This window comes from Podarcis raffonei, chromosome 12, assembly GCF_027172205.1.
Source record: "Podarcis raffonei isolate rPodRaf1 chromosome 12, rPodRaf1.pri, whole genome shotgun sequence".
Lineage (NCBI taxonomy): Eukaryota > Metazoa > Chordata > Lepidosauria > Squamata > Lacertidae > Podarcis > Podarcis raffonei.
The window spans coordinates 7,438,384-7,454,602 of NC_070613.1; the positions used below are offsets into that span (position 1 = coordinate 7,438,384).

General features: G+C 46.0%; 1 protein-coding gene across 10 annotated transcripts in view; it reads right to left on the reverse strand.

Annotated features, from left to right (window-relative positions):
• The window catches only part of ADCYAP1R1 (ADCYAP receptor type I), a 141,780-nt gene that overhangs the window by 34,886 nt on the left and 90,675 nt on the right, over positions 1-16,219 (reverse strand). For 6 of the 10 annotated variants that reach the window (XM_053359204.1, XM_053359203.1, XM_053359206.1 and 3 more), the window contains exons 8-13: positions 16,104-16,201; positions 14,830-14,962; positions 12,020-12,173; positions 11,844-11,904; positions 11,129-11,198; positions 8,422-8,513 (exon numbers count right to left, since the gene is read on the reverse strand). In XM_053359204.1, coding sequence (XP_053215179.1) covers positions 8,422-8,513; positions 11,129-11,198; positions 11,844-11,904; positions 12,020-12,173; positions 14,830-14,962; positions 16,104-16,201 — 608 coding nt within the window. Of the gene's footprint in view, positions 1-707; positions 750-8,421; positions 8,514-11,128; positions 11,199-11,843; positions 11,905-12,019; positions 12,174-14,829; positions 14,963-16,103; positions 16,202-16,219 lie in introns of all 10 variants that reach the window. The other 4 variants (XM_053359201.1, XM_053359199.1, XM_053359207.1 and 1 more) reach the window with 1 other exon arrangement.

The following is a 16,219-nucleotide window of genomic DNA, read 5'->3' on the forward strand; positions in this document are numbered from 1 at the left end:
TAGAGAACCTACTAGGCACTCCAAAAACAGGGACATGACATGGTTCAAAAAATAGCTGGAATATCAAAGCTTCATCTTTTAAAGTGTGCTGTTTTTAATCACCTATGTTTTGGGGCTATCAGCCACGGGCAGAATGGATCCTCTCCATGCAGAAGGTTTGGGGTTCAGCCTCCGGCATCTCCAGTTAAAAAGTAGCAGGTGATGGAAAAGACCTTTCTCTGGCTGAGCACCTGGAGGGCTGCTGCCAATCAGAATTGACCAAATTGGGTAGTAGCCTGATGTAGTGTAAGGCAGCTGTCTATACTCTTAAGAGAACTGTGTGCACACCTGGATCCTTGCTTGGCTATTTTCTTCAGGGCAGTTTTAGATGCTGAAGAGACAAGCCTCTTTTGAAACCGAACGGTGGCTTGTCTTTTCAGCAGCGAAGAAAAGCAAAGGACCCTTTTGTGTGCGCTTCTGTCCTCTTTGCACACACGTCTCTTTCCCTGCTCTACAGGTTTCTGTCTTTCCCATGGTTTTGCAAAAGCAGAATAAATTATGCAAGGTAGACACTTGTGAAATGACTTTATCTGCATAATTTATACACATTTTGCCTTTTAAAAAAGAAGTGTTTCTCCACACACACACACCCAAGAAAACTTCAGAACATTGGGATCCTTTGATCTAAGTCTTATTCATTTTCCCCCTAGAGGTAAAATTATACCTACCGATGGGATATGCCATGTTTCTCCTCTCTTTCCACCATGAAGCTAGTTGGAGGAATGATGTACACCTGCGTTAGCTAAATATATATGCATGCTTTCAACATGCATGACGACAAAAGGTGCTATTAAGATGACAAAGTAAAGGAAGAAAAGGAGGGTGCAAGCCAGAATAAAACCAAGGTGATAGTCAGGGACGTTGGCTTACTGCACAGCTGTCAAAATAATGACAGGTGGTGACGAGATTTTGTGCATTGAACCAAATCTAATTATAGTGATAATAAATGGACCGATAGCCAACATGGTGATCTCCAGATGTTGTTGGACTCCACCTCCCATCATCCCATGGTTAGGGATGATGGGAAATGTAGTTCAACAATTCCTGGAAGGCACTTAACGTGGTGCAACCCCAGAACTCTAAGACAAAGGGCAGATCTGCCTCCTGGTGCCATAGACAGAAGACTGGAGCCTATTGGCTGCAGACTTTTGAATAAGGTTTGAAGCTGGGTATGAGTAAGACCCAAATCGTTTCACTTGGGTGAGGTACTATGTGGTCATGGTCTCATCTGTAAACAGTGAAAAATTGTCATTCTGGCTGCACATGGTACTGACTGCATGGAATCCTGCCCACATGGGAGCAGTGACCATCAAATGCCACACTTGAATCAGACCCAACTGGCTCCAAAAATCAGATGGTTTTGTTACATCCTACCATACTGGACTTCAAGCTAAAGATGTGTAGGACTTATTTGGGGTAAGAGTTACCTCTGTTCAGGAGGGTTGTAAGCCTGCTATTTGAGAGTGTCCTCTGTCTGAGTCCAAGTCTGGTTTAAAGAGAAGGGAGCAGGAAATGAAGTCTTGAGGTTGAACATACATGTCACTTGGGGTCTTCCTCACTAAGGTGAGATGTGCTGCAATTCCTATTTAAATAATCCTATGCATATGGATTAGGTAAAGGTAAAGGGACCCCTGACCATTAGGTCCAGTCGTGGCCGACTCTGGGGTTGCGGCGCTCATCTCGCTTTATTGGCCCAGGGAGCCAGCGTACAGCTTCCGGGTCATGTGGCCAGCATGACTAAGCCGCTTCTGGCAAAGCAGAGCAGCGCATGGAAGCGCCGTTTACCTTCCCACCTATTTATCTACTTGCACTTTGACGTGCTTTCGAACTGCTAGGCTGGAAGGTGCTGGGACACAGCAACGTGAGCTCACCCCGTCGTGGGGATTCAAACTGCCGACCTTCCGATCGGCAAGTCCTAGGCTCAGTGGTTTACACCACAGCGCCACCCGCGTCCATGCATATGGATTAGCATATGCAAATTTTATGCAATCTGGTGACGTCATAAACTCTCTTCTTTCTTTCTGGTGATGTGTAAATAGGTGCCCTACATGAAAGTGGTGAGGGGTTTTGTTCAGCCTGAGTTGCAGCTTCTGCAGATGATAAACAGAGTTGCTCTGATGCAGCAACTTTCCATTTGCAAATCACTCTCTGGACTGAGAACTGCATGTGTAGTTTTTGATAGTGATACCCTGAATTTGATACACCTGATCATATAGATGCAAGAAATAAATATAGTTAACAAAATGAATGTACCACTTGATAAAGCCCAATAGCAGTGCATTGTGCAACACTATTGCTACATACGATTGGAGCTGGTGTCTCAATAAATAGAGATGAAACGAAATTTTTCACTTAAAAAAAGGCAAACATTTCATAATTCTTTTTTTAAAAAAAGTCATATGAAGTCTTTGAAGGCTGCTTTTGGAAAATTAAGTCTTAAGATTGGCAGATGACCTTGCAGGCAATTGTGCTAAGGATCAATCATTTCCATTGTTTCTAATACCTCTAAATACAACAGCATTTATAATCTGGAAATATTGTCAAGATGAATTATGCAGTCAACCATCTTCAGCAAGTCCCAGTTCTTGCCAGGTCCAGTTTCAGTGCACCAAACTAACAAGCCAAGCTCTGCCTGCCTTAACCTTCAAGCTTTTGCCTTGTGCTAACTGAACCGTTGGGTGGGCTTGATTTGCAGTAAGCGAAAGTCCCCCTTTTGCATTCATGGGTTAACAAGCAAATAAACATCCACATGGGCAATGCAATGCGCAAGCAAAAGAAGGCTGGATGGAAAAACAATGGAGTGCTGTTACTTTTATTTATTATGCTTTGACTTGCAAATGACAGTATCTCAACATCCCCTGCTATTTAACCTGATGGACAGATTGGTCACGTACACTAGACATTTGCGGCACATGGCTCCCCCCAAAACAATCCTGGGAAATGTAGTTTTCTAAGAGTGCAGGGAACTGCACCTCTGTGAGTGGGTAAACTACAGTTCCCAGGATTCTCCAGGGGGGAATCGCGTACTTCATATGTATGGTGGGTACGCAGCCATAGAACTGTCCAATTCCTGCTCACCTGCCACTAATACCAACAGTTGTAGATGGGCCAGAGTTCATATCTTAGCCCCAGAATATTTGCCTTAGTACAGTGGTACCTCAGTTTATTAACTTAATCCATTCCGGAAGTCCGTTCTTAAACTGAAACCATTCTTAAACCAAGGTGCACTTCCCCTAATGAGGCCTCCCACCGCCATTCCAACATTCAGATTCTGTTCTTAGACCGGGGTAAAGTTCAAAAACTGGGACTGTTCTTAAACTGAGGTACCACTGTATCTGTGGGGTGTGAAACACAAGAACAGTCAAGTACAACATTCCTAGAGTGAACATGTTTACACATGGAGAGGAATGTTTGTCCAGCCAGCAGGTAAACTTCCTGTTTCCTTCTGGGCTGGGACAGACTTCCTCTGCATGTGACTAGAGGTGGGCGTGGCCTCACCTGTGCAGGTAACGACAAAAGCACAGGGCAGGGCAGGCATCTCTCTCTGTCACTACTTTCATTGAAGAAGCAACATCTGCTTAGCCAAAGGGACTGTCTCCTTATGAGATAGTTTCCAGGTGTATGTTATTTTTCTAAGCCAAGTCTGCCTTCTGGGATCCGATTGTGAACAGAATGTGAGTGAGTAAGCTCTTTTTTTACTTTTATAGAAGACTGTGTCATGTCTTATCTTTTATGAGGGAATAAGCGGAAAATACCAGAACAGTTATTATAGAGGCTTTAGCAAGCCTGAGCAAATGCATCCGCTGTGAGTTTAAAAAGGGGAATGTTACTCTGCTAAATTGTGAACTTGTTTACACAAGTTGGAAAGGCTATAATCAAACAACATATCCTCTCCTGCATCCCTGAACATTCTCACAGTATCTCCATAAATGAAAATTCTGTAGACCTGAGATGACTTAGCAGAATGTCACAGAAAATCTGCCTTCAGAAATGAAACTATCATTTAATTTGCTGAGTCGTGGCAAGCAGCTATGCTAACTGCACTTAGCAGCTTTCTTTAATGAAGCCTTCCAAGAGAAGAAGAGGTTCAAGTCTGCTGCTAAGCAGAGAGGTAGAAAGAAGTGTTGGTTGCACAATACAGCTGGGTTCAAATGACCCTGCACAGGAGGCTCTCCAGGATCTCTGCTTTTAAAAAAGCAGTTCCCAGCATATGTTTCCCGAAGTCCTGTAACTGGTGATGCCAGAAGTTGAGCCACAGGGTCTTCTGTGTGGTAGAGTTCTGATATCTTCCTTAGTGGCGAATTGTTCCCACCCTCCTGTGGCAAATGTTCAAAAGGGTGGGGGAATATTACTGGCGATGGAATCCAGTTTCTGCAGTGCCAAATCAAGCAGCAAAATGTAAACAGAGATTCTAGTCCTTAGGACTGCAGCGGGGAAATGCGTTGCCAGAAAACGTGGAAACACTCCGTAAAACATTTTAGATTGGAACGGATAGTGGGTTTTTTCTTCTTTTGATGTTGTAGCTTCTCTGACCCTTCAGGATTCTGTATTCCTTCTCATATATTGAATAATATATAATATTCTTTCCCTCATTCCCATCTGCTTTCCACATTCTTCAAAAGTCAACATTTATGGCAGAAATAAGCAATGGTATACGATCAAATTTATTTTTTAGTCTTTGGATGTTCTCACAGTGCTGAAATAGCCTCGGTGTTTCCCCACCTCGCCTCCTTACCTCCAATGCTGAGAAGCTTGTGGGATGTGATACATAAGTAGCAGTCAAGTACAACATTCCTTGTTTTCCTAGAGTGGACATGCGGGGGGAATGTTTGGTCCAGCAGTCAAAAACTTCCTGTTTCCTCCTGGCTGGGACATACTTCCTTTACATGTGACTAGAGGTGGGCGTGACCTTACCTGTCCAGGTAACAAAAGGACAAGGCACGCAGCACACTCTCTCTCTCTTTGACTTCCTTCATCATTGGAGCAGCTTTTTAGCTAGAAATACTCTTTCAGCCAACAGAGGACACTGGGATTATCCCCATATGGGATAGATCCACAGCTATATATCTGTAACTAAGTCTGCCTTCAGGGATCCAACTGTGAACTGATGATGTGAGTAAACGTCTTCTATTGACTTTAAATAAGATTGTCTTGTGTTTATTCTTTTTAAGAGGGATATAAGGGAACTTACCAGGAATCTAATACTGAGAGGCTTACACAAGCCTGCAACCAGCTACCCGCTGTGTGTTTAAAAGGGGAATGTAAAACTCTGCTAAATAAAGGAACTTGCTAATGCAAGTTAGGAAGGATATTAATAAACAATATATCCTCTCCTGCCTCCCTGAACATTCCCACAAAGCTCTGATCCCATACCCCTTTGTGAACACAACCTTTCTTTGCTATACAGAAGGAAGCCCTTGTTCGGAGATGAGCTCTGTGAATACCCTGGATCTCACATGACCAAAAAGAACACCTTGATTGGAGCAGACAGCTGCAAACCAACACTTATACATGTCCCTCATTGTGTGCATGGGGCCTCCCTTCTGCCCTGATGTTAGAGGAATAGGGCAGTGTGTACTCCCCTGGAACTCTGCACATGCACTGGAGCTCTGGGTTCAAGACACACACACATTATTATATTCTCAGTACAATCCGTATGCGGGATCTCTGCATGACCGCAGGTTACATATATTGACAACCATGCACATTTTGAAGGCGCCGTGAATATTTTGCAAGAGTAGTCAGCTTAAGGTCACTAAGTAGCACCGGGATCGACAATTCTTTGCAACACAGACATCAACGTTGGACATTTCTGCGGGACTCCAGACAGGAAGCAGCAAACCAACACGAACAGAAATAAAAAAAATGGCAGCAAATGAAAACTGGAAAATGACATCGCCTGTCTCTGTTTTGCTGTTGCTAACCATACACATAGGAAAAAAATCGCCAGCAGATGTGTTCGCCATGTGGGCTCTAGGCTGTGCAACCTTGGAAGCTAATGGGAGCATTAGAACATTTGATATGTGGTGTTTGGGGACAGAGGAAGTTTCCTTATACACTCGTACCTTGGAAGTCAAACAGCTTAGTTCCCAAACATTTTGGCTGCCAAACACCACAAGCCTGGAAGTGACTGTTCCGGTTTGTGAACTATTTTTGGAAGCTGAACGTCCAACGGTGCTTTGGCAGCTTCCTGCAGCCAATCAGAAGCCGCGCTTTGGTTTCCCGAACGTTTTAGAAGTCAAACGAACTTCCGGAATGGATTCCATTCGACTTCCAAGGTACGACTGTACTGAGACAGGCCTTTCCTCGATCTAGTACAGTATTCTGAACAAAGACTGGCAGCAGGTCTCCATGGTTTCAGGTCAGGGGAATTCCCAGCTCTATCTGGGCATGTTGGGAATTGAACCTGAAACCTTATGCATGCAAAGCAGACACACAAACCACTGAGCTATGCTCCCCCTCCCCCCGAATCATTCCTTGTGAGCTGTTTTAAAGACAAATCTCTTGACAGAAGATGCTCCCCTGTGAGCTCTGTGGTGAACATGCAGCAAATGGCCATTTTGGGAGGGGGTGAGTGACAGCTCTTTCACTTTCCGTAGCAGCACAGCCTCAAGCAGATATACGCCATGCCAGGTTGGAAGGAACAACACAAAACTCTCTTGTGTATGAATGCTGTGACCCCAGGCTGGATAAAATTCCCAACAGGGATTAGACAAGCATATTCATTGCATGGCAAAGACTGTCTCATTCTAGGGGGCTTTCCAAGGTAATAAAAAGCACTCAGTGGTGTGAGTCATGGCTGGTGAGAACTGTGACCTTAGAAGTAGGCATGACCTACAGAGAGATAGTATAGCAAGGCCCATCCCGAATTACAGCACCAATAATTTTCCTACTGGAATGCTGACCTAATATTTGGGGTACCAGCCAGCAACACAGAAGCAGAGGTGTCAGATAAATTGATTCAATGCGCAGAACACTGGGAAAACTCTCTGTCCAGAAGTCTTTTTAGATGAATGGCATCCAGACCAGAAAATGTATTTCCTCCTTTAGAAACCCACCCAGCAGAGGTGAAACTGTCACCCAATGAGTGCAATGCCACAAAACCGGGGTAGCCAATGGGATACTCTCCAAATTTGGGGGGTGGGGTGGCTCTGACTCCCCAGTCCCAGCTTATGTGGCCAATGGTCAGGGAAGATAAGAGCAATAAGGTAAAGAACCCCTGGACAGTTAAGTCCAGTCAAAGGCAACTACAGGGTTGCGGCGCTCATCTTGCTTTCAGGCCAAGGGAGCCGGTGTTTGTCCACAGACAGCTTTCTGGGTCATGTGGCCAGCAGGACTAAATTGCTTCTGGTGCAATGGGACACTGTGATGGAAACCAGAGCGCACGGAAATGCCGTTTACCTTCCCGCCACAGCGGTACCTATTTATCTACTTGCACCGGTGTGCTTTCGAATGGCTAGGTTGGCAGGAAGCTGGGACAGAGCAACAGGAGCTCACCCCGTTGCGGGAATTTGAACCGCCGACCTTTTGATTGGTGAGCCCAAGAGGCTCAGTGGTTTAGACCACAGCGCCGCCTGCTATAGTCCAGTAACAACTGCAGAGTTGGCTGAAGTTAGAGATATCTGCATTCTCCTACAATCGGTGATGACAGCCATGAATGGCAAGAGGCGTCACACATGCTTATTTCCCCCTTGTTCCTGTTCCTTGTGCCTCCTGTTAAAATGGGTTTTCCTCTGGAAAAAAAGGGCATTCTAGCTTTGAAATAAATTTAGAAGCATCACCTATATGAGCAGAAGATTTCCGCCATGGCTGTTTGCAAGAGGTGGTGCTTTGGATCAGCTTTTGTGTTCATTAACAAAATAAAAACAGAAATTTAGGAACATCGGTAGCTATGTTGTCCTTAAATGGAATACACACACACATTCCAACACAACCCCAAGGTTTCAAATACGTATGTGGAAAATTTGCTTTCCTCTTTTCGTCTTCATCTCAATTCTTCCTTAGCCTGATATTCCATGCAAAGGAAAATGTTTAGAAAGCTGCCTTAAACTGAGTCAGACCATTGACCTCTCTGGCTCAGTATTGTCTACACAAGTGTTCTTCAGCCTTCAATCCCTCAGATGAAGGTGGACTACAACAACCATAATCCATAACCATTGTGGATGATGGGTGCTGTAGTCCACCCACATCGTGGGACCCAAAGGTTGAAGAAGACTGGTGTAAGCTGACCGGGGGTGGCTATCCAAGTTAGAGAGAGGCATTTCTCCCGGTCCCACCTTCCCAAATTGAAACCTCCCCAAGCCACATGTTCGCTTTTTCCTATGTGTATGTCAGAGCTCAAAACCAACTACGGCTCCTTGGACAGTTCTGCCCTGTACTTACAAGTAAATGCTGGATTCGTTGCCCCCAATATCAGGCGACTGGAGCTTCTGGACCAGGATGATGATGATGCCCACAAAAAGCAAGAAGTTGATCTGGAGAGAGAGGGAGAAAGAAGAAAAGGGATCCATGAATCACCAGAGAACAGGAGCATGAAGCTTCAGTTAACCAGATCTGTGGCTGACTGTCCTCCAGTTAAACCACCTCCACCAAATATTTAATTTAGTTATTTATTCAATTTACATACCACCTTTTATCAAAAGATCCCAGGGCAGTGTACAACATAAAGAACACATTTTACGGAGCGTAATAATAATAATAGCATAATAACAGGCAGCATAATAATAAAATAATGAGATATACAGGCGTTCTCCCACTTCCACCAGGCTTATGTTTCGGGTGCCTGTACACATACAGTGGTGCCTCGCAAGACGAAATTAATCCGTTCCACGAGTCTCTTCATCTTGCAGTTTTTTCGACTTGCGAAGCACGGCTATTAGCGGCTTAGCGGCTTAGCGGCTATTAGCGGCTTAGCGGCTTAGCCACTATTAACAGCTTAGCGGCTTAGCGGCTTAGCGGCTATTAACAGCTTAGCAGCTTTAAGGAAAAGGAAACAAACTCGCAAGAACTCGCAAGACTTTTTGTCTTGCGAAGCAAGTCCATAGGGAAATTCGTCTTGCAGAACGACTCAAAAAACGGAAAACCCTTTCGTCTAGCGAGTTTTCCATCTTGCGAGGCATTCGTCTTGCGGGGCACCACTGTATGTGAAATCACATAATGTGGGGAGCCCCTTCTGAACACCTCCAAGCAAAGACAGTCCTTTTATTAAGTATAAACACTTAATTTTTTAAAAATAAATCTTTAGTTTTTGTAAGAGGAGTCTTTGGATGAGTTAATACTTGACTATCCCTTCGGCGCTGCAATGTATCTTTGTACTTTTGTTCTTCCACGCTGTGATACTTTGTGGTTAAAATTTCGGATTCTTTGTCTTTCTTTTATAAAAAGTATTTGTGAATACAGTCGTACCTTGGAAGTCAAACGGAATCCGTTCCAGAAGTCCATTCAACACCCAAAACATTCGCAAAGCAAAGCGCGGCTTCTGATTGGCTGCAGGAGCTTTCCCCGTCGGACGTTCGGCTTCCAAAAATAGTTCGCAAACCGGAACAGTCACTTCTGGTTTTGCGATGTTCGGGAGCCAAAACGAAGCTGTTCAAAAACCAAGGTACGACTGTATCTTGGAGGTTTTCAAGCAGAGGTCAAATGGCCATCTGTCATGGATGCTTCAGCTGAGATTCCTGCATTGCAGGGGGCCGGACTAGACCCTGAGACCCCTTCCAATTCTACAATTCAGTGATTTTATGATTCTCCATTATAGTTCCCTTATTATTGAGAACAAAGGTTAGTTTCAACTGAGCCAGACATTTGCATACACTAATAGCACTGAGGACTCTTCTATAGTTCTGCTTGTGCCATGCCTAGAAAGCTAGGATCCAAGTAGTTTCCCCCTTGCCCTTCTCTTTTCCAAGGGAAAACCTGCTCTTTAGTGTTAAGGTAAAGGTAAAGGTACCCCTGCCCGTACGGGCCAGTCTTGCCAGACTCTAAGGTAGTGCGCTCATCTCACTCTATAGGCCGGGAGCCAGCGCTGTCCGCAGACACTTCCGGGTCACATGGCCAGCGTGACAAGCTGCATCTGGCGAGCCAGCGCAGCACACGGAATGCCGTTTACCTTCCCGCTGGTAAGCGGTCCCTATTTATCTACTTGCACCCGGGGGTGCTTTCGAACTGCTAGGTTGGCAGGCGCTGGGACCGAACGACGGGAGCGCACCCCACCGCGGGGATTCAAACCGCCGACCATGCGATCGGCAAGTCCTAGGCGCTGAGGTTTTACCCACAGCGCCACCCGTGTCCTGGCTCTTTAGTGTTAGATCGGAACAAATGGCAATCTGGGGAAACCCCCAATTGCCCTTTGTTCCAACTCAGTGCTACAGAGCTGTTTTCCCCAAGGGAAAGCGCTGGGAGAAGAGAAAGGATGGATAAGCCCCGAGTGGCCATGTGCCTCAATATCTGTATAAGAAATAAAATCATGGCATGCATTTTTAAAAAGGTCATTAATGCACTTCCCTTTAGATGCTTTTCGGCTATGATATACCTTTTCAAGAATGGCAGTTCTCGAAGTCACTTTGCTAATTTCTTGTAGCCATCAAGTGATAACATTTTGGGATCCAAACATGTTTGGAAGCCTCTTATTGCATGCCCCCCAAAAAAAATTTCTCTGAGGAAAATAGGGCCATCCTATTCCACAATAATAATAATTTTATTATTTATACCCCACCCATCCTACTGGTTTGCCCCAGCCACTCTGGGTGGCTTCCAACATATAAAAACACAATAAAACATTAAACATTAAAAAAAACCTTCCCTATACAGGGCTGCCTTCAGATGTCTTCTAAAGGTTGTCTAGTTACTTATCTCCTTGGCTGGGGGGGGGGAGGGTCACATAGCTCCATACCCTCCAACATTTCTCCAATGAAAATAGGGATGTCCTAAGGAAAAGCGGGGCATTCCGGAATCAAATCAGAAACCGGGACAACTTTCTTAATTCTGGGACTGTCCCTGGAAAATAGGGACACCTGGAGGGTCTGTTATTGAAGACCTACTCGTTTACCAGTCTGGCCCATTCCTGAGCCATCCTTTGTCCTCTCCAACTTACCATTATTGATGCAATCACAGGGCCTTTGATCACCCACCACAAGGCTGTGTTGTCGTTCATGTCCCAGCAGCTGCGACCCAGACGGAAGGCAAGCGGAAACCATAGAGATAAAGGAGAAAGGTTAAGAGGCCAGGTGAAACACTTCTGCTCCTGGTGTTACCTGGACCTAGGCCACAGACCTACTTGACATGAGTTCAGCCATGATGCACCCCCACTGAACCTCTGCTCATTGAATCCTTAGTAGCAGGCAACACCAACCAACTACTCTGACTTCCTTAGCTAGAAGCTGTCAATTCGTAGAAAAGCCAATTCTGCAACCGAGCAGAATGAGGTTGTCAAAAGTAAGGGAAAGGGAAAGGACCCCTGGATGGTTAAGTCCAGTCAAAGGTGACTATGGGGTTGTGGCACTCATCTCGCTTTCAGGCCAAGCGAGCCGGTGTTTCTCCACAGACAGCTTTCTGGGCCACGTGGCCAGCAGGACTAAATTGTTTCTGCTGCGATGGGACACTGTGACGGAAACCAGAAATGCCGTTTGCCTTCCCGCCACAGTGGTACCTATTTATCTACTTGCACTGCCATGCTTTCGAACTTCTAGGTTGGCATGAGCTGGGACAGAGCAACGGGAGCTCATTCCGTTGCAGGGATTCGAACCGCCGACCTTCCGATCAGCAAGCCCAAGAGGCTCAGTAGTTTAGACCACAACAGTGACACCTACCCAACGTCATCAAAGTGAAGTCTAAGGACAGCCCAGATGGTGACGCAAATGGTAGGAGTTCCTGCAGAGAAGAAGAAGAAGAAGAAGGTGTTGGGTACATGATCTTTGCCCTTAACAAGCAGAGGGTGTGTAAGATGGAAGCGCTCCTAAAGGAAGTGATGGAAGGAGACACATACCCCAGCCGATAATGGTGTACCAGTAGAAGTATCTCCTCTCTGGAAAGAAAGTCTCCACCAGCAAGGTAAAAAGGTACAGCCCCTCGATGAAGAGCCAGAAATAGTTGGACATGACGCAGTAGTGGAAAAAGACCATCACAGCCTTGCATTCCACCTGCAGAAGAGAAAAGAACTTCAGTCTGCTTATCCACCTCCTGGCTGGGCTCTCAAAACTCTGCCCAGGATGCAGCCTTCCCTGCCCCGGCCTCACACATCCAAGTAGGGTTGCTACCTGTCCTGTATAATACAGGATTGTCCCGTATTTCAATGTAAAATGCTATGTCCTGTATTGATAGAGTTTTGTCCTGTATTTCAGGTCCTCTCTCTCTCTCCCCCCCCTTCAGCCAGTTAGGAAACCTCTCCAAACGCAGGTATTTGAAAAGGCATGTGAAAGATCATGTATTTAAGCTCTGGGTAGCAAAGCAGAGACAAATTCACATCTATGTTTGTGTACGAGTGTGGCAATTCCAGAGAGGTCATCCTGTTATACCTGAAGGAGTGTCTCCACCCCCATCATTCACTGATGTCCAACTCCGAGGGCCTTCTGGCAGTTCCCTCACTGTGAGAAGTGAGGCTACAGGGAACCAGGCAGAGGGCCTTCTCAGTAGTGGCACCCGCCCTGTGGAACACCCTCCCATCAGATGTCAAAGAGATAAACAACTATCTGACTTTTAGAAGGCATCTGAAGGCAACCCCATATCAGGAAATTTTTCATGTCTAATAATGTTTTACAATTTTTTAGGTGCTGTAAGCCACCCAGAGTGGCTGGGGAAACCCAGCCAGATGGGCAGAGTATAAATATTATTATTAGCAATGAATTGCTCTTAAGTCACTTCAGCACCAAAAAAATCACACACTCCTATGTGTCCTGCCCCATCTTGTCCTGTCCTGTATGTTTCCAAAACAAAGGATGCAACCCTACTTCCAAACGTTTTCACCTGCCTGAAAAGCATCCTTAAACTCTGATCGTGTGTCTTCCCTGCCTGAAGGATAGAAGGTGTGTGTGTAAAAACTAGCCCACCGTGCAGAAAATAAAATCTGTGTTTGTCTCTCTACCCAATTTTGCTTCTGGCTTCTCCCGCAGTGAGTTTGCGGCCCCCAGAAGGCTGCCAAGATGGGAAAAGCGGCCCTCTGAAAAAGCTTTTGCACTGCTGCTCTAGAAAGCTGGTCTTTAAAGTGTACTCAAAGTCAGCCATGGCATTTTTAAGTTCGTGGGGGAAAACGTGGATTATTATTATTATTTTTTAACCCAACGACTTGTACTTTAAAATATGACTAAAAGCATTTGCGGGGAGTGAGGGGGGAGGAATATAAACACTGCCACCTAGATGCTGCCACTCTAAAAGCAGAGAAAAAGCAATTCCAGGCGTCAGGAGGTGTTTGATGAAAGGTTGCAGGGAGCTTGCGGATTTCTAGTGCAGGCCGGGAGAGAGACAACAATGGCTGCTAATTGGCAGACTGAAGTCTTCTAGGCCTTTCCTGAATGCAAGAAAAGAACCCAGCTGTGTGTATAATGCATGTGCGTGCGCGAAGTAATTCAAGGAAGACGTGGGGATAAGAATGGAGGAGAAAATGTGGACAAATTGCTAAGGAGCTTATAAAAGGATGCACCCCACTGGGTGACCCAGAGAAACTCCCATCCTCGCAGCCTGCCGAACCTGCCACTCACGACAAAAGTGAGAAGTATCACCAGCTAGTTGGAGGATGGGTGGTGGCTAACAGGTTGAATCCTGACAAGACAGAAGTACTGTTTTGGTGGGGACAGGGGGTGGACTGGTTTGGAGGACTCTCTGGTCCTGAATGGGGCAACTGCGCCCCTGAAGGACCAGGTGCACAGCCTGGGAGTCATTTTGGGCTCACAGCTGTCCATGGAGGCGCAGGTCAATTCTGTGTCCAGGGCAGCTGTTTATCAGCTCCATCTGGTACACAAGCTGAGACTGTCCGCAGACAGTCTTGTCTGCCGCAGACTGTCTTGCCAGAGTGGTGCATGCTCTGGTTATCTCCCGCTTGGACTACTGCAATGCACTCTTCGTGGGGCTACCTTTGAAGGTGACCCAGAAACTACAACTAATCCAGAATGTGGCAGCTAGACTGGTGACTGGGAGTGGCTGCCGAGACCACATAACACCAGTCCTGAAAGACCTACATTGGCTCCCAGTACGTTTTGGAGCACAATTCAAAGTGTTGGTGTTGACCTTTAAAGCCCTAAACGGCCTCGGCCCAGTATACCTGAAGGAGCGTCTCCATTCCCATCGTGCATACCGGACACTTAGGTCCAGCTCTGAGGGCCTTCTGGCAGTTCCCTCACTGCAAAAAGTGAGGTTACAGGGAACCAGGCAGAGGGCCTTCTCGGTAGTGGCACCCGCCCTGTGGAACGCCCTCCCATCAGATGTCAAGGAAATAAACAACTATCTGACTTTTACAAGACATCTGAAGGCATCCCTGTATAGGGAAGTTTTTAATGTTTGATGTTTTATTGTGTTTTAGATATTTTGTTGGGAGTTGTCCAGAATGGCTGGGGAAACCCAGCCAGATAGGCAGGGTATAAATAAATAATAATGATAATAATTATGTTATAGCTAGTGGCACAGAGATAAACATTCACTCAAAGACGAATACGGATCTGAATCTCTGGCTGCATTTGGCTCCCAAGCCTGAGGTTCTCTGCCCCTCGTGTAAACATACATAAATGATTTATATTTCTGTATCTATTCTTATTCCTCTTTTCTCTTCCTGGAAAGTACTAGACTTTGATTTCTTGCACACTTTACCGTTGAGATAAAGCAATGGTTGCTGTCCTGTTCGGCGTACAGAACTCCATCCTTGATGAAGACCGAAATGGCTCGCAGGATGAAGGAGACAAAGAGATTCATGTGGATGAAGTTCCGTGTGCAGTGCAGTTTCCTGGGGGCGAGAGGGAAGGAAAGGTCACCAAGGAGGAAAGGCCATGTCTGATCTGAAATCTATTTATTCCATATACAGTGGAACCTTGGTTCTCGAATGTCATCCGTTCCGGAAGTCCGCTCGACTCCCAAAACGTTCAAAAACCAAGGTGTGGCTTCCGATTTGTGCAGGTGCCCCGGAAACAATAGCCAACAACCACACTGGACGCTCGGCTTCCGAAAAACGTTCAAAAACTGGAACACTTTTTGACATTCGGGAGCCAATCTGTTAGTCAACTAAGCCATTCGAGAACCAGGGTTCTACTGTATATTGTAGTGGAATTCAATGTTGCACTTGCCAGGTGAAACAAATCCCCCTCAATTTTCTGGGTGTTCTCCAAATCCCCTCACCCCGCAGGAGCCAATTTCGGGGGTACAGAGGACAGAGGCATCTGGGAAAGCCCCACTCACTCCACAAGTGGAAGTCCTTGCACACGGCTTCTACTGACAGGTACGCAAGGTGAATCACTCTCAGAAATTCTTGGTTTGGAGGGGTTTCTTGTCTACAGTGTTACCTTTGGTTGCGAGAGGGATCCGTTCAGGAGGCCCGTTCGCAACATGAAAAGAGCGCAACACGCAGTGGCGCGTCTGCGCACACGTGGGTTGTGATTCACCGCTTCTGCGCATGCGTGTGATGTCATTTTGTGCTTCTGTGCATGCACAAGAGGCGAAACCCGGAAGTAACCCTTTCTGGTACTTCTGGGTCGCCGCGGGACGTAACCTGAGAGAACGTAACATGAAGCGGACATAACATGAGGCATGACTGTATTAAATATGGCCTGTTCTCTATGCATTTGGAGCCCTCTTCAGGCATCATAACCAAATCTCACCTGATGGTCCCTGGAACAAAGGAGCAGGCTTCGGTCGATGTTTTGATACAAAGCCTCGAATCATTTTGACTGAACCTTTCAAATCCGCATCTGGTTTGTTTGTTTTGTTTCTTAGCATTCCCAAGCATCACTGCGTATGAGGCTCCTGGTATCTCAAGACTGTAGTGGCTGAGTTATGGAGGGGTTTGCTTGTTCTGTTTCCCAACAACACGAGCCCCATTTCCCCCCTGGTCGGCACAGACGCAAAACCTCTCTCGCTCTCGCCAAACTCACCTGAAACGGCACAGGATCACCATTGCAGTGGTGAGCGAAACAAGGGAAGTGCTGTAGCCCACTGTGTACAGAGCCTTTACCGAGAGGTAGTAGTAATCCTGAGAAAGCAAACCACA